Consider the following 23,329-nt stretch of genomic DNA (forward strand, 5'->3'; position numbering starts at 1 on the left):
CTGGGCTGGCCTTTTTGTCTGTGACGACAGCGGATAGGCAAGCGGCTGGGGGTGGAAAATTTACCACTGTCTTAAACAACAAAGAGCAAACCGTAGCGTCGACGTAGAAATAGCCTGGAAGACAGATAATATTCAGGAAAAAAGATATATTTTCAAATAGATGAGACACTCAGATTTACATTTTTCTAAATAAAGAGTTTTTACTTTATTATTATTTTTTTTACCTAGCCCTTTTGTTTTGAATGTGTTGTTCGGGTTAGTGTTCATCAAAGCAAGCCCTGGATGAGGTCATTTTTATTTTTAACGGTAGGTAGTTTTTTTTGAACGGCTTAATTCAGTGACAGTTGGTAGTTTTAGGGTAGAAAAAGGGAGGGTAGAGAGTTCACCGTGAGCTTGGAGCACGCTCCGGGGGGGGAAGGGCCTGGCGTGTTGCAGCGGCGATGGACGCGTGGGTGGTGGGCGCGCGGGCGCGTCTGCGGAAGCCCAAGTTCACGCCGGACCAGGTCCGGGTGCTGATGGAGCGCGTGGTGGCGCGCAGGACCCAGCTGTACGGCCAGAACATCAGCCAGGTGTCGGTGCGCAAGCGCATCTGGCAGGAGGTGACGCAGGCGGTGAACCGCATCAGCCACACGCAGCGCAGCGTGAGCGAGGTGCAGAAGCGCTGGCAGGACGAGCGGCGCAGGATCCGGCACCGCGCGCACGACCTGTGGAGGGCGCTGGCCGAGACGGGCGTGCCCATGGGCCACCTCAGCCCGCTGGAGGAGGCCGTGCTGTCCACCCTGGACGAGCCGCTGGAGGCCGGGCCGGGGACAGGGGTCGGGCTAGGGGCGGCCCCGCCCCCTCAACCAGCCGTCCCCCAGCAGTGCCTGCAGGAGGACCTGCCCGCGCCCCAGCAGCAGTGCCCCGCCCCCGCCCGACCCACCTCCATGCCAGTGGTCTGTCTGCAGGACATCAAGCTGGGTGAGTCACTCCCCCCTGACCAGGGAACATCAGAGCATGACCACACTTACCAACAGCATGACCACATCAACCTACAGCATGACCATGCCTACCTATAGCATGACCACACTTACCTATAGCATGACCAGACTTACCTACAGCATGACAATGCCTACCTACAGCATGACCACACTTACCTATAGCATGACCAGACTTACCTACAGCATGACAATGCCTACCTACAGCATGACCACACTTACCTATAGCATGACCAGACTTACCTACAGCATGACAATGCCTACCTACAGCATGACCACACTTACCTATAGCATGACCAGACTTACCTACAGCATGACAATGCCTACCTACAGCATGACCACACTTACCTATAGCATGACCACCCCTACCTACAGCATGACCACACTTACTTACAGCATGACCATGCCTACCTACAGCATGACCACACTTAAGTACAGCATGACCACACTTACCTACAGCATGACCACACTTACCTACATCATGACCATGCTTACCTACAGCATGACCACACTTACCTACAGCACAAGCACACTTACCTACAGCATGACCACGCCTACCTACAGCATGACCACACTTACCTACAGCACAAGCACACTTACCTACAGCATGACCACGCTTACCTACAGCATGACCACACTTACCTACAGCACAAGCACACTTACCTACAGCATGACCACACTTACCTACAGCATGACCACGCTTACCTACAGCATGACCATGCTTACACATGTCACTAAACATCAGGTTGGATTCTCAGATAAATCTCTCAGAAAAAAACTAATACTTTTACAAATGGATAACAGAATGTCTACATATCATAAATACTCCATTTATTTTTGGTCATGAAAAAGTACTGCTTAAAGTTGGTGTATCAATGCATGCAGTTTCTCTACTTTTGCCATTGTTATATTTGTTTATTTTTGAAGTTGCTGAGTCAGATGTGAAATGTCTCCTCACTCAGAGCCCGAGTCGGCGAGCCCATCAGGGGGCGGTAGCGAGCCTCAGGACTGGAAATTTGAGTGGACAGTGGAAGAGGTGTCCGGGGCGTCCCTGCAGCCTAACTCCGCACCCTCGTCTCCCGAAGTGCCGCCGCCCATCCCCCAGCAGCCCCCGCCTGACACCATGGCGCTTCACGCCTCGGCAGCCAATCAGACGAGGCCCGGGGTGCGCTCGGCGTGCAGCGTCGCCAGGGGGAGGAGCCTGCGGCGGCGGCGACGGCAGGGTCTGGACAGAGCGAGCTGCGCAGGCCTGACTGCGTGTCTGCGCAGGGCGGCGTCCGGCACCGCCGGGCTGCGGCACGAGCTGCGCTCGCTCTCAGACAACGTGCTGGGACTCCGCGCCGAGCTGCGCGCCCTCGTGGGCGCGGTGTCCGCCATCGCCACCGCCCTGCAGGGTCGCCACGGAGACCAGAGCGCCGAGCGCCGTTCTGCCACGCCACCGAGGCAGTAGAGTGAGGGAGAGCAGCAGTCTCCCTGCCAGACAGTCTGGAGAGTGAGGGAGAGCAGCGGTACCCCAGCCAGACAGCCTGGAGAGTGAGGGAGAGCAGTGGTACCCCAGCCAGACAGCCTGGAGAGTGAGGAAGAGCAGTGGTACCCCAGCCAGACAGCCTGGAGAGTGAGGGAGAGCAGTGGTACCCCAGCCAGACAGCCTGGAGAGTGAGGGAGAGCAGCGGTACCCCAGCCAGACAGCCTGGAGAGTGAGGGAGAGCAGTGGTACCCCAGCCAGACAGTCTGGAGAGTGAGGGAGAGCAGCGGTACCCCAGCCAGACAGCCTGGAGAGTGAGGGAGAGCAGCGGTACCCCAGCCAGACAGCCTGGAGAGTGAGGGAGAGCAGTGGTCTCCCTGCCAGACAGTCTGGAGAGTGAGGGAGAGCAGCGGTACCCCAGCCAGACAGCCTGGAGAGTGAGGGAGAGCAGTGGTACCCCAGCCAGACAGCCTGGAGAGTGAGGAAGAGCAGTGGTACCCCAGCCAGACAGCCTGGAGAGTGAGGGAGAGCAGTGGTACCCCAGCCAGACAGCCTGGAGAGTGAGGGAGAGCAGCGGTACCCCAGCCAGACAGCCTGGAGAGTGAGGGAGAGCAGTGGTACCCCAGCCAGACAGTCTGGAGAGTGAGGGAGAGCAGCGGTACCCCAGCCAGACAGCCTGGAGAGTGAGGGAGAGCAGTGGTACCCCAGCCAGACAGCCTGGAGAGTGAGGGAGAGCAGTGGTACCCCAGCCAGACAGCCTGGAGAGTGAGGGAGAGCAGTGGTACCCCAGCCAGACAGTCTGGAGAGTGAGGGAGAGCAGTGGTCTCCCAGCCAGACAGCCTGGAGAGTGAGGGAGAGCAGCGGTCTCCCAGCCAGACAGCCTGGAGAGTGAGGGAGAGCAGTGGTACCCCAGCCAGACAGTCTGGAGAGTGAGGGAGAGCAGTGGTCTCCCAGCCAGACAGCCTGGAGAGTGAGGGAGAGCAGTGGTCTCCCAGCCAGACAGCCTGGAGAGTGAGGGAGAGCAGTGGTGCCCCAGCCAGACAGCCTGGAGAGTGAGGGAGAGCAGTGGTACCCCAGCCAGACAGCCTGGAGAGTGAGGGAGAGCAGTGGTCTCCCAGCCAGACAGCCTGGAGAGTGAGGGAGAGCAGTGGTCTCCCAGCCAGACAGTCTGGAGAGTGAGGGAGAGCAGTGGTCTCCCAGCCAAACAGTCTGGAGAATGAGGGAGAGCAGTGGTCTCCTAGTCCACCATCAAGGCAGGAGAGTGAGGGAGAGCAGTGGTCTCCCAGCCAGACAGCCTGGAGAGTGAGGGAGAGCAGTGGTCTCCCAGCCAGACAGCCTGGAGAGTGAGGGAGAGCAGTGGTCTCCCAGCCAGACAGTCTGGAGAGTGAGGGAGAGCAGTGGTCTCCCAGCCAGACAGCCTGGAGAGTGAGGGAGAGAAGTGGTCTCCCAGTCAGACAGCCTGGAGAGTGAGGGAGAGCAGTGGCCTCCCAGCCAGACAGTCTGGAGAGTGAGGGAGAGCAGTGGCCTCCCAGCCAGACAGTCTGGAGAGTGAGGGAGAGCAGTGGTACCCCAGCCAGACAGCCTGGAGAATGAGGGAGAGCAGTGGTCTCCTAGTCCACCATCAAGGCAGGAGAGTGAGGGAGAGCAGTCGTCTCCCAGCCCACCAGCGAGGCGGGACAGTGGGGCAGCAGTGAGGCTAGCTGGAAGCAGCCACCATGCTGCTATTGTTTAGCACATCCACTGCAGCGTTTCCCCAGGGGTTTTTAATGCAAAAAGTTCAATGTTTTCATGGTCAAATTTTTAGGCATAAATAATTTGACTATGTAATTGACCTTGTAAACTTCTATCATTTCATGCGAATGGTAACATAGTTACTGCATAAGCCAACGGGAGATGGCGATCGAGACAATACAGTGCTAGCCAATTGGTTTTTGCCTTGTGCTGGAAGCTTGGTCAATCATTTTTCACCTTAATAAAGAAAAAAACAAGCAAAATGTGCCTTTTGTGTTTTCTTTTTAAGAAGCCCTACTGGCGGCCAAAAAAAAAACTGCACCATTAATGATGACAAAACATCATCATAAAAACAAAAGACACCCCAAACAGCATGTACGGATGGGAGTCAAGTTCACTTAAATATTTAGTCATTTCAAGAAATGAATTTAAATGCAGTTAATTAGCTGGAAAAAACTCTTAATTGAACATGATAGGTATTGAATTACAATGAATCTCCTGAAATGAAATTACCAGCCCTAGATGACATTGAAAAGGAGATTTCAAAGGGTGGAGCTTTCGGATCTACTAAGGGATGAGCAGGTACAGTCATTTAGCAGGGGAGTTTAGGTTAGCAACCTGCTTCATGTTACCAACATTACAAACCACAAATGTATTTTGACAACGTGTACAGTTAAGCAGCATAAACAACAAACTGAGCAGTCTTAAAGAAAATTAATGAAAAATAAGCAATGCTCAATGCTGCATGGCATGGCATGGCATGGTAGTGACAGGACTCATTTGATCATCTTTAGGCTACGTGCTACAAGACATTGAAAATATAAAATGGAGGGGCATGAGTTTAAGGGCAGCTCCATTACTTTTCCCCTCATTTCAACATGGAGAGCCAGAAGAATGCAGCCTAATTTTATGGGTCAAACAAAACATGCACTATGAATCAATATACTATATAAACAATATCACCTTTGCCATGGTGGAGACTGGAGTTACTTTTTACCTAGTGGCTGTTTCAAGTGGGCCTATTAAACACAATCCCGATATAGCTACTAAGCATTATATTCCCAAATATTTTTCAACTTTAAGGTGAGGTATTTATGGGTGATATTTTCCTGTGAAAGTGCAACCTTGTGATTGAGTGCTTTCATTTCTTAATTTTTCGTAAAAGTCTCACCTGTAGTTTCAGGAGTAGAGAATCAGTGGTGGAAAATCCAGGTTCAGAAAATAAAAGTCCTCCACAGTGTTCCAATCATTCAAGATTTGCCAATTAGCACAATTCATCAGTTAGGAGTTTGAACTAATTAATTAAATCAGCTGAAGTTCATGGGTGGAAGAAAAACAAACCAGACTTTGACTTTATGATCACTGGACTTTACACTTTTGCTAGGAATGCAGTGTGAATGGAATTCCAGTACCAGTATTATTGCCTGTGGGTGTGTGCAGTGCATGAAGCATACGTACATACACAATACCAGTCTGAATACCCTCTTAGAAAACAAGTGTAAGTATAAGAAAAAATACTTAAGTAGATAAGCAAGTCTGAGTAGGACGCGCTGTGTCTCAAAATTGAAATTGAGCACGCAGGTCCTAAACTCTCATTGCAGTGATCAGCACATTAAACCCTAATGCCAGGGGCTCCCAGCCTTGGGCCTGAGGAGTTGCAGGGTCTGCTGGTGTGATCATTTAAAACAGTAGACTTCACGTAACGTTGCAGTCTGCTAGTTCGTTAACTTAAAACGGTAGATTTCACGTAACGTTGCAGTCTGCTATTTTGTTAAGTTAAAACGGTAGATTTCACGTAACGTTGCACAGTCTGCTAGTTTGTTAACTTAAAACGGTAGATTTCACGTAAGGTTGCAGTCTGCTAGTTTAACTTAAAACGGTAGATTTCACGTAACGTTGAACAGTCTGCTAGTTTGTTAAGTTAAAACGGTAGATTTCACGTAACGTTGCAGTCTGCTAGTTTGTTAACTTAAAACGGTAATTTCACGTAACGTTGCAGTCTGCTAGTTTGTTAACTTAAAACGGTAGACTTCACGTAACGTGGCACTGTGAGCTGCAACACACTTCACACACAGTATTGGGCCCGTTTTGGGCCTTTCTTTGCTGATTTTGCGATGGACATAAAAAATAGCAGACAGCAGCAGGCCAGGCTGGCATTTCTCACCTGTGTCCTGGGAGTTCCACACCCCATCCACCCTCACCTCCAGTGAACCTCAGAATCAAATGTTAATTATTTTAAAATATTTATTATAATAACCAATTTCCCCATTAAGTTTGCAAGTACAATAGTGGTCACCTTAATTCGGGATTTATAGAGCACAGGTTAACCCGGTCACCTTAAATGTGATACGTTCAATTAAGTAGAGACATCGAGAAGAAATTGCTTTTGAACCACATTTCTGTGTTTGAGTGGACTGAAGAGTTTTCTTCCTTTCACAACACTGAAAGATGCCTGCGTCAAGTATTCTTTTTAACATTTCTGAAATGGTAACCAATTCATTTAAAACATCATCTTTCCAGTTAACTGAAATAACAAAGAACCAACCTCAGACAAGTAAACAAACGTTTTACTATAGTACTAGATCCCGGATTCAGTGCATTGGAAAGAAATCCGCCATTTGCAGTTATTTTTGGCTCAATTATTTGCTTGAAAGCCATTTGCGAGTTGGGGGAGATTTATGAGTGGAGATGGGAAGATATCACATTTGCAATGTCAAGCAAACCAGATGAAAAATCAAGGTCTTCCCCATGCAAATGCATAAACATACATACATAAATTTGTGGTTTGTGGAAAATGCCTCCCTTCTTGTGTCCATTAAATCAGCACAAATGTACAAAAATATCAACGCATGTGTAAAATACAAATATTAATAATACAATAATGAACTTTATTGAGATTTGCCCAGGTGCTCACCAATGGCAAGGCCAAACCCTCTTTTGTCCGAATGGTTTCTCCCCAAAAAATTCTTGCAGGTGCAGTTGAAGCAATTGGAAAAGATTTGGCATTTCCACACCCTGGTTCTAAAAGGGAATGTTGCTTTGACAAAAAATGATATCCCTTTAATACCAACGTCTGCTCAGTTTAAACGGTAGCTTCCTAAACATCTGCATACATAAAAACGGTTCACTCCACTCATCAGACCACGGTACACATTTTCACAAGCGAGACGCGTGCAGTCAGCAGCTGGAGTTAATCAAATTCAAGACCAACTTGGCCAAACAGCGGCGGCAGTTAGCATGAAACACTGAAACCATCGGGCTCTGGTTGTGCACCTGATCTAGGCTGGGGGCAGGGCAGGGCTCAGGGTCGACAGTCATCCTAGCTATGGGGCGTCCCAGAGGCTCACACAACCTGTGGTAAACACGGCCTGGCTCAGTGTATTTTCATTTGGGTGATTATGCAATTCTCTCTTCCCCCCCCCCACACTGCGATGACAATTAAGAATAAAGATGGTGTTGTACTTCTAAGGACATGTCTCAGGCTGGTGATTGGCTGAGTACCCTCCCCTTACAGACAGTTGATTGGCCATGTACCCCTCCCTGGCCCCAGGCACGCTTTTCCATAGACCCTGCTCATGCCTTAGGTAAATTAACCCCTGATTAAAACCTGAATCTTTCCTGTAAAAGCAACAAACCGTGGGGCAGAGTAAGAAGCAGGAGGGCAGTCTGATCCCCTGCGTGTGATGTCAGAGGGTCATGACCCTATGGCCATGGCAGAGGGGCTGAGAGAGCACAGGGGGTCATCTACACCAGACAGCACATTGAGCCAGAGGGATGGGACGGAGCGGGACCGGCCCCGTGAGGGAGACCACAGAACCCAGAACTTACTCAGGGTGAAAACCTATGGCACTCCACACCCGGACGCAGTGATGACCCAACACAACTCATACATAAGGGGGTGGGAGGGGGGGGGAGAAAAGATGACGAGACATGCGCACAGAATTCCACAAGTTTCAGTTATTTAACCACCATTAATCACCGTACAGTGTTAGTACAAAAATAATGCTAGTTCTTTTAAAAAAAATGTTTTTCTTCCATGTTCTCCTCCATGTGACCAGCAGAACCGGCAAGAGCAGTTTCCATGCCAACGGGACCAGTGAGCTCCGTTTCCATGCCAACGGGACCAGTGAGCTCCGTTTCCATGCCAACGGGACCAGTGAGCGCCGTTTCCATGCCAACGGGACCAGTGAGCGCCGTTTCCATGCCAATGGGACCAGTGAGCGCTATTTCCATGCCAAACGGACGAATGAGCCCCGTTTCCATGCCAACCGGACCAGTGAACCCCGTTTCCATGCCAACAGGACCATTACGCGCCGTTTCCATGCCAACGGGAAGATGGATTCCAGTGCTGGCAATGGGGGGTGATTGACAGCTGATGAAGGTATACTGACAATAAAAGGTGTGGTAATTTGTTCCTGCTGGAGTTGGGTCACTTTTTGGGATTAACAGGTAAGACTTGACGCTGGCCACTCCAACAGACTCACTAGCTAAAATACGAATTTCCTCTTTTTATACATAAACAACAGTCATTCTGACTGAATAAAAAGCTGAAGTTCATAATGTGAAGGATGTGGTGTGCTGGCAGAGGGCGGTTCTGCCTCCCCAGGAAAAAAAACAAAAAGGGGTGTCCATATTCACCTATGTCCAGAGGAACGTGGAATGAGATGGTGCAAATCTGTGCCATTTCAAAGAATGAAAATATATATATATATATATATAAATATATATTTCTATTAATCTGAGCTTTATGCTGGCAGTCAGGGTCCTGATCCTTTCCATGACCGAGAAGGTCCAACTTACTGAACAAATAAAATCCCTCCCATACCCAATAAAATCTGTACATGTCCAAAACAGACCTTATTCCATCACTTCGGCACAAAGCCTTTACAGAGATCACCGCTGAAGTCCTGTTGTGCACCGTTACACGGTTGTCTCGGTCCGGCTCGGTCAGGCCCCTCCACCGTGGTCCGTCTGCCGCCCGCTGGTTCGTTAGCAGCACTTCTTCTTGCGCTTGCTGTTCTTGTTCAGCCTCACAACGTCAGTCTGCTGCTGCTGCTGCTGCTTGGCAACCACCTCTTTCCGAGCCTTCAGGACCAGCTCCGTGATGCAGTTAAACATCTGCAGGACGCACACACGCACGCACGCACGCACACACACACACACACACGCACACACGCACACACGCACACACGCACACACGCACACACGCACACACGCACACAGACACAATTATTGTCTTTTTCATGTGAAGTGCAGAGCTGGTAGAGCAAAATAAGTGCCGGCATTCAGCAGCAAATGTGTGAGATTGAATACCTACGATGGACCATTTCAAGACACCTGGGCGATAAATGCAAGGCGTTTTTGTGGCTACACCGGTGATCGAACCACCGACCTTGCGGGTCATGTACCTAGGTACATAGTGGTCTTCTGTCCCCTCCCTGTCCCAACCGCCCCAGGCCCCAGGCCCCAGCCCCCAGGCCCAAACCCACATCCTCCACGTTGATGTTGTCCTTGGCGCTGGTCTCGAACAGGCTGATCCCCATCTGCTCGGCGAACTTCTGCGCGTCGTTGGTCTCCACCACTTTCGAACCCGGGTCGTCATTCTTATTGCCCACTGAGAGAACACATGAGAACACATGAGAACACATGAGAACACATGAGAACACATGAGAACACCGCCATTTTCACTTTTATAAGCAACACAACGGATCAGGTCAGAACAAAAATGGAACCAAAAAAATGACTTCATTGGCTTAATGTTCCCAGCCAAAAACAAAATCTCGAGTTCATAAATTAAACGGACAGTGACAGACATAGAATATTAGATTACATTACATTAATGTTACATTAATGGCATTTAGCCATTACCCAGAGGGACACACAGTTGATTAGACTAAGCAGGAGACAATCCTCCCCTGGAGCAATGCAGGGTGAAGGGCCTTGCTCAAGGGCCCAACGGCTGTGCGGACCTTGTGGGTCCCAGTCATGTACCTTAACCACTACGCCACAGGCTGCCGTGCACATACAGTAGGCATATACAGTGTTAATCCGCTACGTAAGCCACATGCGATCACTGTATGACAACTCCCTCAGAAGGAAATGCACAACTGAAACTCAAGCAAGAACCTTACCCAGAAGTAACAAGACTCACCTAATATTCGACACACATCGTCGCAGTTCTGGTTGATCTCGTGAAGCCAGCGTTTCACGTTAACGAATGACTCTGCGCTGGTGACATCATACACCACGATCACACCATGAGTGCCTCGGTAATACCTGGAGGGGGCAGCCAACCAATCACAATCAATCTGCATTCAGTCAAACCCCCGAACCAAACTCAACCAACCTTCTGGTGAGTTCCCACAGTAGAAAAAATAGTTCACGAACGAAATGTGCATTTCTGTGCACTGTTTATGTTTGCATTATATTTCAGAAGAGACGTTGTTGTCGAGTTGAATTCATTAACAGAGAAAAAGAGTCTTGTGGAGGTCCATTATATGGCTAACAGAGCTGGCTAAAAGAGTCAGTTGTTAAGACAGTACTCTGGGTAAATTGAAACATGCTTTAATTTCATTCTGTGTGAGTGTGTCTGTGTGTGTGTGTGAGTGTGTGAGTGTGTGAGTGTGTGTGTATGTGTGTATATATGATACTCACGTGGAGGTGATTGTGCGGAATCTCTCCTGCCCCGCTGTATCCCAAATCTGCAGCTTCACTTTCTCCCCGTTGATCTCAACCGTCCGGATCTTGAAATCGACTCCAATTGTGGTGATGTAGCTACCTGTAGGTAGACAGACACATACACATACACATGCACATGCACACGACAGGCAGGCAGACAGACAGACAGACAGAGACAGAATGGGCAAGCTGAAACCATGCCCTATAAAAACACCTCATGTACTAGTTTAATCTCATGGAATGTGGAAAAATTCAGCCTTCAAGAATAATCACTCAAAGCATGTGGAACAGGAGCAGTCCACCTGACCCCACCAGGTAACCTGATCTAAGAGGCTCTAAGAGAGGCAGAAATATTGGATGTATGCTTGGGCGTGAGGAAAAATAATAAAATAAAAATAAAAAGAGAACTCCTACCTGAAAATGTGTTGTCTGCAAAGCGCAGTAGCAAACTACTTTTTCCTACACCTGAAAGAGAGGGGGAGAGATAATGGGCAGAGAGAAAAGGGTGGAATGGGAGAGAAAGGGAGCAATTAAATTCAGCATAAACTAATGTGCAGATCTTGTTGGAGGCATACTGTCGAATCTGGGCCCCGAGTAAATACAATACAATACAACAGTATTGCTAATGTGAACATAACGTTAGCAAACTTAATTTGTCTGCAGTTAACAAGTCCACATCAAACTTTGAACAGCTATTAATAGCAGTGTGACTACAATATCTGAAATAGGGACCATAGAACAAAAAGTGTCCCAAAATCCCCATGCATTTGGATATGCAATACATACTATGAAACAATATGCAACTACACGTTCCATATCACAATACGTCACCAAAATGCTCAAGTGCACTCCTCTGTACAACTAGTTTCTGTGCTGTCTCTCCTCTGTACAGCTAGTCTCTATGCTGTCTCTCCTCTGTACAACTAGTCTCTGTGCCGTCTCTCCTCTGTATAGCTAGTCTCTGTGCGGTCTCTCCTCTGTATAGCTAGTCTCTATGCCGTCTCTCCTCTGCATAGCTAGTCTCTATGCCGTCTCTCCTCTGCATAGCTCCTCTCCTTTGTTGAAAATCTATAATCCATTCAGCTAGTCCCTGTAAAGACGGCCTGTTAAGTTACTGATAGGCAAGGCTATTTAGTATACACTGGTTATTTTCAAATCCCTAAAGTCACCTACCCACCCACTGTCCTCAAGTCTCATGCAGACAGGATGTAATCCACATCAATGTAACATAAAATCACTTTACCCCAGTGAGGTCAGGCAATATTACAGAGTTTTAAGGGCCCTCCGATTAAGTGAGTTTACAGTCAAAAAGGTCAAGTGATCTTAAAGTGTAAGGCGATTTGTCCCATCGGAACACAGACGAGGAGGTAAATGAATGGTAGCTCGGCCATTAAGTCTCTAGAAAACAATCAGATGGCTACGCACTTGTAAATCCCCGACAATAAAGCCAAAGCCATAAAACAAACAAACCTATACAACGGCTCCCTCGTCGAATCTTTTTTTAAATGTCCTGTTAACTTTTTTAACTAGTTAAGAACACAATTGCTTTCTATAACCGAGTTTGCCAATTACAATAACAACAAATGACAAACACCTAGCCATCATACCTATCGAGCCCGTGTTTAGATAACGTTAACAAGCTGACCAACTAGCTAACTTAACTAGGTGTCCGGTTGCTTCTTACCTCGCAAAACAGATAACTAAAGTTACTAATTTTGTGCGCCAACTATGACACCTCACGATACAAAAATAATCTGTCTTGATTTAAACATAGCTCATTGGACGATATCATTTCACCTTTAATTTGCTCAATTACTAAGGTCGAGCCAGCTAAACAAAAACTAATGTTGTTGGGCGACTGCTGGCGGGCGTGCTTGGGATTCCGAGTAGTTAGCGGCTAACATGAATAGCAAGGCTAGCTATCCATCTATCTTCCGTTTGATGGATAACTAACGTTAGCCAAAACATGTAGCTAGCTAGCTATAACGTAAGCTAATAATGAGTTAAATTTCATTTTGTGTCTGGCGACTGTTGCGTTGAGAAAATTGTGATCTTGTAAAACTTGTAAAACATATCTTACATAGCATATCTGTGTCCTGCATAGTGTAACGTTACACTCGCTACAGTAACTTTTTATACCCGGCGGGGACACTGTACAATCGGCCTGGCTTTAATGTCGTCCTGCCCAAACCATACGATCTAGGGGTGGTAGCTACACGCAGTCTCGATTCGTTGTTCATCATCTGCTTCTTTATCGTGTGTTGGCTCCCCAACTAACGAGCGAATTTAATTCAAACCACAATCATCCACCTCAGCGCGCCAACTCTCAAATTCATTCAGTGAGAAGCGGGCGAGGCCCATTTCCCGTCACACGTCCTCGGCCTTTCCTTACCACTGTCGCCGATGATAAGAAGCTTAAAGAGGTAATCGTAGTCCCTGGCCATGCCGGCAGCTGGTGGGCACTCTCCGCCTTTTCCGTGTGTTGCTTTCCCTTCCTTCCGTGATCACTATTCCAACAATTGCCCACACTATGCCACCCTTCTCACGGTGAGAGAAAGCCGTCTTACTGCTGGAGTCTGATTGCTTCCCCCGAACCTAAAGGCTTTTTCTCCGGGTTTGGCAGCCTGGCATACCCAAATGCACCGCCCTGCTCGCTAAAGTTCAGACACCCAACCCTCCACTACGTTGCAATCCGTATCTCAGTGCGCAGCCGCAACGAAACGTACATTACAATGGTAGTTCATTCTATTCCCGCCAGGTGGCGTTATATATCACGGACAACGTGGTATGTTCACATTTCTGAATTCAGCGTCCAAGAATAAAATCACTCAAAGCGCGTGGAACAGGAACAGCACTCCACCAGGTAACCTGCTCTAAGAGGGGGTAGAAAACTGGATGTAATGACAAAGTTTGGTACATACCACACCTGCTGTGTTGTACTGTTATGTATTGCTATTCTTGTTTGGAGAATGTCATGCCCTCACAAACTCACTCAGCGTATAGAACATGCATTTACAGTACATGTACATGTAAAATTTCTGCCTGTAGTGAAATGTGGTAGTGGATGTGGTATGTTAAGGGGTTGCTGAAATCCATGCACTCCACCATCATTTTAATTACAACACTGGTAGATTTTAAACCAGTGAGCTTACAATGTAAATCCGAGTGCTATGAGCTGGCATTTGTAGCATGTCAGTGATGAGGGTCGGCCAGCATCCAATGAAAAATTACTTTTTCTTTGGGAATATCACAGTTTTCATAGTTAATCGTAAAGACCAAGTAAACGTTTTAATAATCCAAACTGAAAACTACACCAATAAAATGGCACAAATAAGCAGAACACACTAAAAGAGTACAAGAATGGATTTTATTAGCATGATCGTGTGAAATTAAATGCATCAGCAGTCAGGATTCACAAAAAAGAAAGAAAAAAGAGTCGGTTTCACCAGTCCAGTGGAAGATTATGACCCAGCAAAAAAATAAAGGCAGAAAAACAGAAATGAGCGAAAGAATAGGAGTCCTCCACTGTTCCCTTCGGTGAAATGAAGAACAGTGTATTCAGACGCAAAACCTGTGGACAGGGGCACCAGCTGTAAACCCTGAAGGCCTAGAGAGTGATCCAAGGCACTGGATGAGAGTAAAAACAGTAAAAGTCCCTAAAAATGCCCCAGCACATCGTAGTGGTGCAGGGGCACACAGCCATAGAGGGGTGGTGTGCGCGTTCTCTTTAGCACACCTGTACCACCCTACGGTCATACGGCATGCTCATGCCTGGAGGTTCACCTGGAGTAAACCCCCCTCGCCCTACAGACACATCTACACTCACTACCAGTGGATGCAGAAAAGAACCAATCAAAACCCAGAATATCAGCATGTCCTCCGACGACATCATAATGGTCACACCAATCTGTTTTCAGCAGGAAGAGGACAGTCCAGCTGTGACACTGCACAGACAGGAAGTTCAAAACCGCAAACTAAGTATAGTACTCCAACTTAATTTGAAATGAAAATCAACCTGAAATTTAGTGCGAGTAGTATGCTAGTATGCGGTTTCAAACACAGCCTAAGACATTGCATTGAAATTTGGCACAAGCACTGATCTTGCTTTTTAAATTGAATGACATTAAAATAAAATGAACAGCATATTTACAGGCTCAAACTTGCCAAAACATTTTTTATTTTTTTTAATCACATGTGCATCATCAGAAGAATCCGACTCAAACTGAAGTGAAAGATTTGATACAATCACTTTGATTGGTGCAGATATGCGACAATATACCATCCTAAAAGGTCACTTTAAGCAATAAACACAGAATAAAAAAATGAGGCTCAGTTATTTTCTTATTAAAATAGATTTCTTAGAACAGTTTTTCTGCAGTGTGTGTGCGTGCATGCGTGCGTGAACATACTGTACAGTATGTGTATTTGCACGTTTGCATGCATGTTTGTGTTAGCCTGCATGTGTGTGGATGCATATCAGATATTTTTTGTCAGTGCTGGTGTAAGTTTGAGAACCATGAGTATGTGTCTCACCATGATGCACAAGGTATTTGCTTTAATATTTAAACCTTGCCCTGAATGTCCTACTTAAAGATGAAGAAGTGATCAAATCAAAATGAAAAATATTGCCAGTACTTAGCTACCTTTTATAAATGTATGAAGTATTTGTACACATACAGTCTCCATAAAAAGGCTTCAATTTAACATTTAAGACCAGCAAAAAAAGTTAAGTATTGGTAAATAAAGCCAACTCATACCGCAAACATTAAAACATTAAAATACTAAAAATAAAAATGCACATCTCAGTAAAAACAGCAGTTTTTAGAAAGCTCCAGTACTTAAATCCATTGCCTCGATATGGGGGACAGTAAAATATTTCTCAGTGATGTCACAGGTACTTCCATGGCAAAAGATGTTCCAGGTCCCATGAGTTCATGGAGTGTTTCTATGTAACTGTATTTTTTTTTTATAGCTTTAGACAACATCACCCCAAGCAAAACTCTATTTTCTGTAAGATGGTGCCATGGTAAAAACTGCAGACATGCAGTAACACAAAACCTATTGCTGTTTTCTGTGAAAGCAAAATAAATGAAAGCTACAGCACAAGTTTCCCAGAACACCCCCCCCCCCCCCCCCCCCGAAAAAAGGACTTCTGTCAAATTATCAAGTCAGGAAATGGAGATTTTACGGCAGATGCAACGCCAATTGATGTATTTCCCACTCCGAGAAGACCAACGACCCGAAGTCACCCAAAAGCGGGATTAGTTCACCCAACTAGCCACACCCACTCCAGTGCCTGTCTGGGGCTGTGAGGTGTGCTAGCTGTGTGTGTATGTGTATGTGTGTGTGTGTGATATATAAACTATACTAGATAGAAGAATTTTTAAAATACCAGAGTGTAAAAGTGACAGGATGAGGAAAAACTTTTTTTTTTTTTACCTATGTATTCCTTGAACATGAAAATGTCCATAATTTCCATAGGAAAAGTTTCATATCCATTAGGAAAATATTACCCTGATATACTGATCATACCAAGCCGTAAAATTCGTTAAATGTACCCTTACGGCATTCATGTGAATCAGAGAGAGAGAGAGAGAGAGAGAGGTTTATGTCTCAATCTTCCACAAAAGGAAGAGTGAAAGTACAAAATAGTGGTATCGTTGCTATAAAAGAGCATTTTTGTATGCATGTGCACGTATGCGTGTGCACGTGCATATGAACGTGCATGTGCATGTCGGTATGCCTGTCTGTGTATAAAGGTTCACTCTAGGTGCGGTACCAATGTAACTGACCCCACACGGGAGCTCAGCTCCACCCAATCCCAAACTCAACGCTGCAGCCAACAAACCTCCTGTGGGGCACAGAGTCTCACATTTAACGTGCCTCAACACTTCTCCCAAACAGCCACACCACAGCTTAACCCTTCTCCCCAAGTTTGCCACACCAGAGCTTAACGCTTCTCCGCAAACAGCAACAGCACACCTTAACACTCCTTGCCTAACAGTAATGTCATACCAAAATACTTCTCTGCAAACAGCTACACCAAGCCTCAACACATCTCCTCAAACAACAACACCTACCATAACACGTCTGCTTGAATAGCCACAGAGGGGGCTGCCAGTGTTACAGAGAGTATGTGGGAGGAGCCCAGGTTAAAGACAGCACAGACAGGTGAGATGTTCATACAGACACATGCACATACCCCACAAAAAATGAATACAGATCCTCCGGTCATAAAAAAGAAAAAGAAAAAAAAAAAGACACATATTTCCCCCTCCCCACTGCCAAAGGCAAAACGAAATAATAAAAACATGCTGTCTCCAAGCTTTCTTTAAGAATCCTGCTTTGACAAGCCTGCCGTGAACTGCAGCGAACCCACCGAGTCCTGCCCTACATTGGGCAGCCAGCAGAGGGTGCTGTTGTATCCTCAACCTGTGATTTAGTAAAAATCCACCCATCTTGCTAGAGACTCTCATTCTCAGTCACTCAGTCACTCAGTCACTCAGTCACACTCTCACACTCTCACACTCTCACACTCTCACACTCTCACACTCTCACACTCTCACACTCTCACACTCTCACACACTCTCACACACTCTCACACACTCTCACACACTCTCACACACTCTCACACATCCCCTCTCCCTGCTCTAGCTGAAGAGCTTGATGAAGCAGCTCTGGCAGTAGGGCTTGTCGTTCTGCTCCTTGAAGGTGCCCTTGTTGAGCTGCTTGAGGCAGAAGGCGCAGACGAAGTGCTCGGGGTGGAACTTCTTGGCCATGGCGGTGATGCAGCGGCCGGTGATGGGCTTCTGGCAGCCGGAGCAGAGCGAGCCGCGCCGCTCGTGGTAGTGCGCCTCGCAGTACGGCTGGCCCTCGTGCTCGAAGAAACTCCCGTTCACAAACGGGGTGAAGCACTCCTGCACAGGGAGGGAGGGAGGGATGGGGAGAGTGAAAGAGTGAAAGAGAGAGAGGCCGCGGTATGGTAAAGTACAGCCAATTACGCCCTGGAAGCCTGTGTCTTGCAGGAACATGTGCAAACAAACGCACACACAGGTTCTCACCCTGCACACGAAGCACTCCGGGTGCCAGAGGGAGTTGAGGGCGGAGATGTAGTTCTCCAGGATGGCACGGGCACAGCCACCGCACTTGGGCGCAAACATGTCGAAATAATCCTTCCGACAGTACGCCTTACCGTCCTTCTCATGGAAACCTGCGGGGGGCAGCACAGAGCTCTGCGTTTGTATTGCATCGTGTTTGTGTGGGCCAAAATAAAGGAAACACTGATGTAAGCAAGGCAGAGAAAATACATTGGAAGCAGGTGTTTCCACAAAGCTGTGGTTCCTGAAAGAACAGAGCGTTTCACATCCCAGCAGCTAATAGTTGTGTATAAACATGATTGTTGGGGATGTCTGGCAGGAGCTTCGGTGACTGAGCCTGCTGAACTTCCTGATGTTTCACAAGGAAAAGTGCTGAAAGTGACGCTGGTATGGGAGTCAGAGAGAAAGACATCATCGTCTAGGGGCTGCTGTGGCTGAAACACAGACTCCTCAACCGTGATATCTTGCTTACAAGAAGCAAGGCAAAACGGGTGATCAAATCTGAATCAGTGGCCTGCAAATATCAGTCTAGAGCAGGGGTGCACAACTCCGGCCCTCGAGGGCCAATATAATTGACTCAATGAAATAATTAAGACCAGAAGTTGGCAGAAAACCCTGGAACAGCTCGGCCCTTGTTGTGCACCCCTGATCTGGAGCGTGAGCAGGCTGCTTCACCAAGAACAGTCTGTTGAAAACTTCAGAGTTTGACGTTTCCTTTATTTAGGCAGCTACAACACAGAAAGTATGGGTATCTATTAGCGGTGAAACATGGGGAAGAGGTGTGGTGTGTGTGTGTAATTTGGATCAGGGCTAGCGGTCCAAATTACACACAGTTTATGACAGTTTTTCTGATGTGACCCCAAATTAACATTCACATATTTTCAGATGACCTCATCCTCAAATCAGGGAACCCCACATGTGGTTGCAATAAAAAGTCTGGGAACCCCTGGGTTATGAATTACCATCAGGGGAAAACACGTTGGTCAGTGGGCAGCCTGTAGCGTAGTGGTTAAGGTAAATGACTGGGACATGCAAGGTCGGTGGTTCTAATCCCGGTGTAGCCACAATAAGATCCACACAGCCATTGGGCCCTTGAGCAAGGCCCTTAACCCTGCATTGCTCCAGGGGAGGATTGTCTCCTGCTTAGTCTAATCAACTGTACGTCACTCTGGATAAGAGCATCTGCCAAATGCCAATAATGTAATGTAATGTGATGAATTTGTGCAGATTTATTTGTCCAACCTGTGTATTTGTTTCTTTTGTTCCAATAACCTGATTTGGCGATAGATCCTGGCACAGCAGAGGACCTGAACTGGATTTTAGGAAGGAGACGGAAAGGGGAGGCTTACCCTCTGGGCCAAAGAACGCCCCACACTGGGCGCAGAAGAAGTGGTCAGGGTGCCAAGTCTTGTCGAGAGCTGTCACCACTTTCTGCAGAAAGACAGACAGACAGACAGATGGTCAGTCACCTCTGACCCTCTGCACAAGCACATTGGAACATTGGAATCAGTGTTATATTGAGGATGTAATTCATGGTACGGAGCAGCAGGGGGCAGCAGTAACCCAACACAGGCTGTGTCGATTCCCAAAGCATAGCCCTGCCCATTTCCATTGAAAAGTGTGTGTGTATGTGTTTGCATGAGTGCGAGTGTGTGTGTGTGTGTGTGTGTGTGTGTGTGTGTGTGTGTGTGTGTGTGTGTGTGTGTGTGTGTGTGCGCGCGTGTATATGTGCGAGTGTGTGTGTGCGTGTGTGTGTGCGTGTTTGCATGAGTTTGAGTGTGTGTGTGTGTGTGTGTGTGTGTGTGTATGTTCGAGTGTGCGTGTGCATGTGTGTGTTTGCACGAGCGCGAGAGTGTGTGTGTGTGTGTGTGTGTATGTGTATATGTGCGAGTGTGTGTGTGCGCGTGTGTGTGCGCGTGTGTGTGCGTGTTTGCATGAGTTCGAGTGTGTGTGTGCGCGAGTGTGTGTGTGTGTGTGGGTGTGTGTGTATATATGTGTGTGTGTGTGTGTATATGTGTGTGTGTGTATATATGTGTGTGTGTGTGTGTGTGTCTGTGGGTGTGCACTCACATCCAGTATAGGCCCATTGCAGTAGTGGCATCTCGGGGAGTACAGGTTGTGGTAGTCCTTCTCACAGTATGGCTGCCCGTCTCGCTCAAAGAAATTGCGTGAGCCAATCTCCTCCTGGCAGTGTGTACACACAAAATGCTCCGGGTGCCAGGTGCGACCCATCGCTGTTACCACCTGCAGGGGTGAGGGAAGAGACGAGACAAGCATTAAAAATATGCTATCCCTTCCACAAGGGGAAAAATATCTCCTTACAGTTCATATATTTACCACACTCAAGGGGGCAGTTTGGGGGCAGGTGGACGTGAGGGGAAGTTAGTTTGGCGGCAGGTGGAGGTGTGAGGGGTAGTTAGTTTGGGGGCAGATAGCGGTGACCGGTAGTTAGTTTGAGGCAGGTGGAGTTGGGTAGGAAGTCTGAGGCAGGTGGAGGTAAGGTGTAGTTAGTTTGAGGCAGGTGGAGTTGGGGGGGTAGTTAGTTTGAGGCAGGTGGAGTTGGGGGGGTAGTTAGTTTGGGGGCAGATAGCGGTGAGGGGTAGTTAGTTTGGGGGCAAGTGGAGGTGTGGTGCAGTTATTTACGGGGCAGATAGCAGTGAGGGGTAATTAGTTTGAGGCAGTTGGTGGTAAGGTGTAGTTAGTTTGAGGCAGGTGGAGTTGGGGGGGTAGTTAGTTTGAGGCAGGTGGAGTTGGGGGGTAGTTAGTTTGAGGCAGGTGGAGTTGGGGGGGTAGGTAGTTTGGGGGCAGATAGCGGTGAGGGGTAGTTAGTTCGGGGGCAAGTGGAGGTGTGGTGCAGTTATTTTGGGGGCAGATAGCAGTGAGGGGTAATTAGTTTGAGGTAGGTGGAGTTGGGGGGGTAGTTAGTTTGGGGGCAGGTGGAGTTGGGGGGTAGGTAGTTTGGGGGCAGGTGGAGTTGGGGGGTAGGTAGTTTGGGGGGCAGGTGCAGTTGGGGGGGTAGGTAGTTTGGGGGCAGGTGGAGTTGGGGGGGTAGGTAGTTTGGGGGGCAGGTGCAGTTGGGGGGGTAGGTAGTTTGGGGGCAGGTGGAGTTGGGGGGGTAGGTAGTTTGGGGGGCAGGTGCAGTTGGGGGGGTAGGTAGTTTGGGGGCAGGTGGAGTTGGGGGGGTAGGTAGTTTGGGGGCAGGTGGAGTTGGGGGGGTAGGTAGTTTGGGGGGCAGGTGCAGTTGGGGGGGTAGGTAGTTTGGGGGCAGGTGGAGAGGATGGTTTCTGGGTACCCTCACCTGTCCCACGATGGGTTTCCTGCAGGCTCCACACACGCCCTTGGCCACGGTCTGCACACCCAGCCGGTTGAGGTCAGACTGGAGGCTTCCCAGCATGTTGTCCAGCTTGTTCCCCTGAGTGGCTCCTGGGGGCGACGGGCCCTTTCCCTGGGACATCTGAGAGCACAGAGCCAGGTCAGAGGTCAGAGGTCAGAGGTCAGAGGTCAGAGGGCAACCAGGCAGCCACATTAATCACTCACAAAAATTAACACAGCACAACATTCTGCACAGATACACATTCCTTTGGTAGTACTAATTCATTAACTGCACACATACAAATACCTTAAACACTGGGATTTTAGCAAAGACAGCGTACACATTTCATATTGTTTTCAACGGTACTGTTCTCTTTGGGGAAAATACTTCAAACCGCAGGTATTTGGAACGGGTAAAATATAATTTAAACCTAAGCCTCTCCTCTTCTCCAAGGCCCTAGCCACCACCCCAGCCCCCACCTGGTGTCAGGGCCTGCTTGCAGTGGCAGGCCCCGCCTAACTCCCCAACCCCCCGTGTCATCACATAGGAATGTGTTTCTCATGGCAGAGATAAACACAGTGAGACCAACCCGCACACCCCCCTCCCCAACCCTCAGAGCCGCACCCTTCCACTCACCTCACTCCATCTCCATACGGCACACACAGCAGCTGCATAAGCAGGCTGCTACAGTACCACCCTGCCATAGGCTTTCATAAACTGCTGTCATAAGCAGGATGTTACCTATCCATAATGCCTTCATAGAGGACACATATCAGTTTCATAAGTAGGCTATGTCCACTTTATAACCCCTACATCGGAGTATATTAAAGGCCTTTATAAGCAAGCTGTAGCCTAGAGGTTAAGGTCCATGTCTGAGGCCCGGGAGGTTGGGTATTCAAGCCCCGGTGTAGCCACGATAAGCTGTTGGGCCCTTGAGTAAGGCCCTTAACCCCACACTGGTCCAGGGGGATTGCTAAGTCTAATTAACTGTAAGTCACTTTGGATAAAAGCATCCGCTGAATAACAAATTATTATTACATTATTAATTAGGCTCCTACCACTTCATACCTCCATAGAGCATACAAAGCACCTTCATATGCAGGCTATTTCGACTTCATAACTCCTCCATAGAGCATACATGGCACCTTCAGAAGCAGGCTGCTACTGCTTCATAACTCCTTCACAAAGAGCACTACACACAGAGCCACAAAATGTCCCTACACCGCCCTCTCTTAGGGCAACCAGCTCCAGCAGGACAGACGGACACAAAGCGAAATAAGACAGGGACAGACGGACAGACGGACAGACAGTCCGTGCCTTCAGCGGAGGGAAGAGAGGGTCGTAATCGGTCTGACAGCCGACACTCATCTTGGGGAGAGGCGGCTGTACCATCTGGTACATTGGAGGGCGGGGCACGGGCGGGGCCATGTGATACTGGGCTGGGCGTGGCACGGGTGGGGCCATCTGGTACTGCGGCGGGCGGGGCATTGGCGGGGGCATGTAGTACTGCGGTGCCCGTGGCACGGGAGGGGCGGGCTGGGCCAGGGGGGGGCGCAGCACGGGCTGCTTCTGGGGGCGCGGGGGCTGGTAGTCCAGTCTGTAGAACTGCTGCGGCGGAGGTTTCTGGGGCTGGGGAGGGGGCTCGAGAGGAGGGGAGGAGGGGCAGGGCTGGGGGAGGGGCCACGGGGGCGGGGACTCTTTGACCGGGGCCGGCCGTTTCTGCTTCTCCACAGGAGCCGGGCGCTGGGGAGGCGGGAGGGGCTGAGGCGCGGGGAGGACTTTCCTGGGTGGGCCCGGGGAGTCTGGTGGAACCATCTAAAGTGACGAAGAGAGAGAAGAGAGGAGGAGAGAGGAGGAGAGAAGGAGAGGCACAGGAGGAGCGAGATAGACGGGGGGAGCGAGAGCAGCATGAGGGAAAAGGAGAGAGTGAGCAAAAGAACAGAAAGGAGAGAGCAAAAAAAGGGGTAGAAAATGACAGGAAAACGACTGTATTGCTGTTCTCTGATACACTGCATTCCATTAATATTGCAATATTGTAATGACGGCATCGGGTTCTGCGTGGTAAACC

The 23,329-nt window shown here is 48.5% G+C and overlaps 3 protein-coding genes across 3 annotated transcripts in view; 1 reads left to right on the plus strand and 2 right to left on the minus strand.

Moving 5' to 3' along the window:
• Nucleotides 1–440: 440 nt before the first annotated feature.
• Nucleotides 441–2,427, plus strand: LOC133141543 (myb-related transcription factor, partner of profilin-like). The gene is made up of 2 exons (XM_061262112.1): nt 441–960; nt 1,940–2,427. The coding sequence occupies exons 1-2, from the start codon at nt 441–443 to the stop codon at nt 2,425–2,427; spliced, it is 1,008 nt and encodes a 335-aa protein (XP_061118096.1).
• A 3,972-nt stretch (nt 2,428–6,399) lies between these two features.
• LOC133105494 (ras-related protein Rab-35-like) lies at nt 6,400–13,571 on the minus strand. Its single transcript, XM_061215629.1, has 6 exons — nt 13,244–13,571; nt 11,266–11,316; nt 10,828–10,951; nt 10,325–10,449; nt 9,663–9,787; nt 6,400–9,291 (listed from the first exon to the last, which is right to left on the minus strand). Exons 1-6 carry the CDS (start codon nt 13,293–13,295, stop codon nt 9,163–9,165), a joined length of 606 nt encoding a protein of 201 aa, XP_061071613.1. The 5' UTR covers nt 13,296–13,571; the 3' UTR covers nt 6,400–9,162.
• Nucleotides 13,572–15,978: 2,407 nt separating this feature from the next.
• Nucleotides 15,979–23,329, minus strand: part of LOC133141747 (mucin-2-like) — a 30,196-nt gene continuing 22,845 nt past the window's right edge. Inside the window, exons 9-14 of the mRNA XM_061262432.1 lie at nt 22,579–23,076; nt 21,247–21,402; nt 20,019–20,192; nt 19,298–19,379; nt 17,913–18,061; nt 15,979–17,768 (exon numbers count right to left, since the gene is read on the minus strand). Coding sequence (XP_061118416.1) covers nt 17,502–17,768; nt 17,913–18,061; nt 19,298–19,379; nt 20,019–20,192; nt 21,247–21,402; nt 22,579–23,076 — 1,326 coding nt within the window. The 3' untranslated portion in view covers nt 15,979–17,501. The remainder of the gene's footprint in view (nt 17,769–17,912; nt 18,062–19,297; nt 19,380–20,018; nt 20,193–21,246; nt 21,403–22,578; nt 23,077–23,329) is intronic.

Source organism: Conger conger, chromosome 12 (genome assembly GCF_963514075.1).
Source record: "Conger conger chromosome 12, fConCon1.1, whole genome shotgun sequence".
NCBI classification, from domain to species: domain Eukaryota; kingdom Metazoa; phylum Chordata; class Actinopteri; order Anguilliformes; family Congridae; genus Conger; species Conger conger.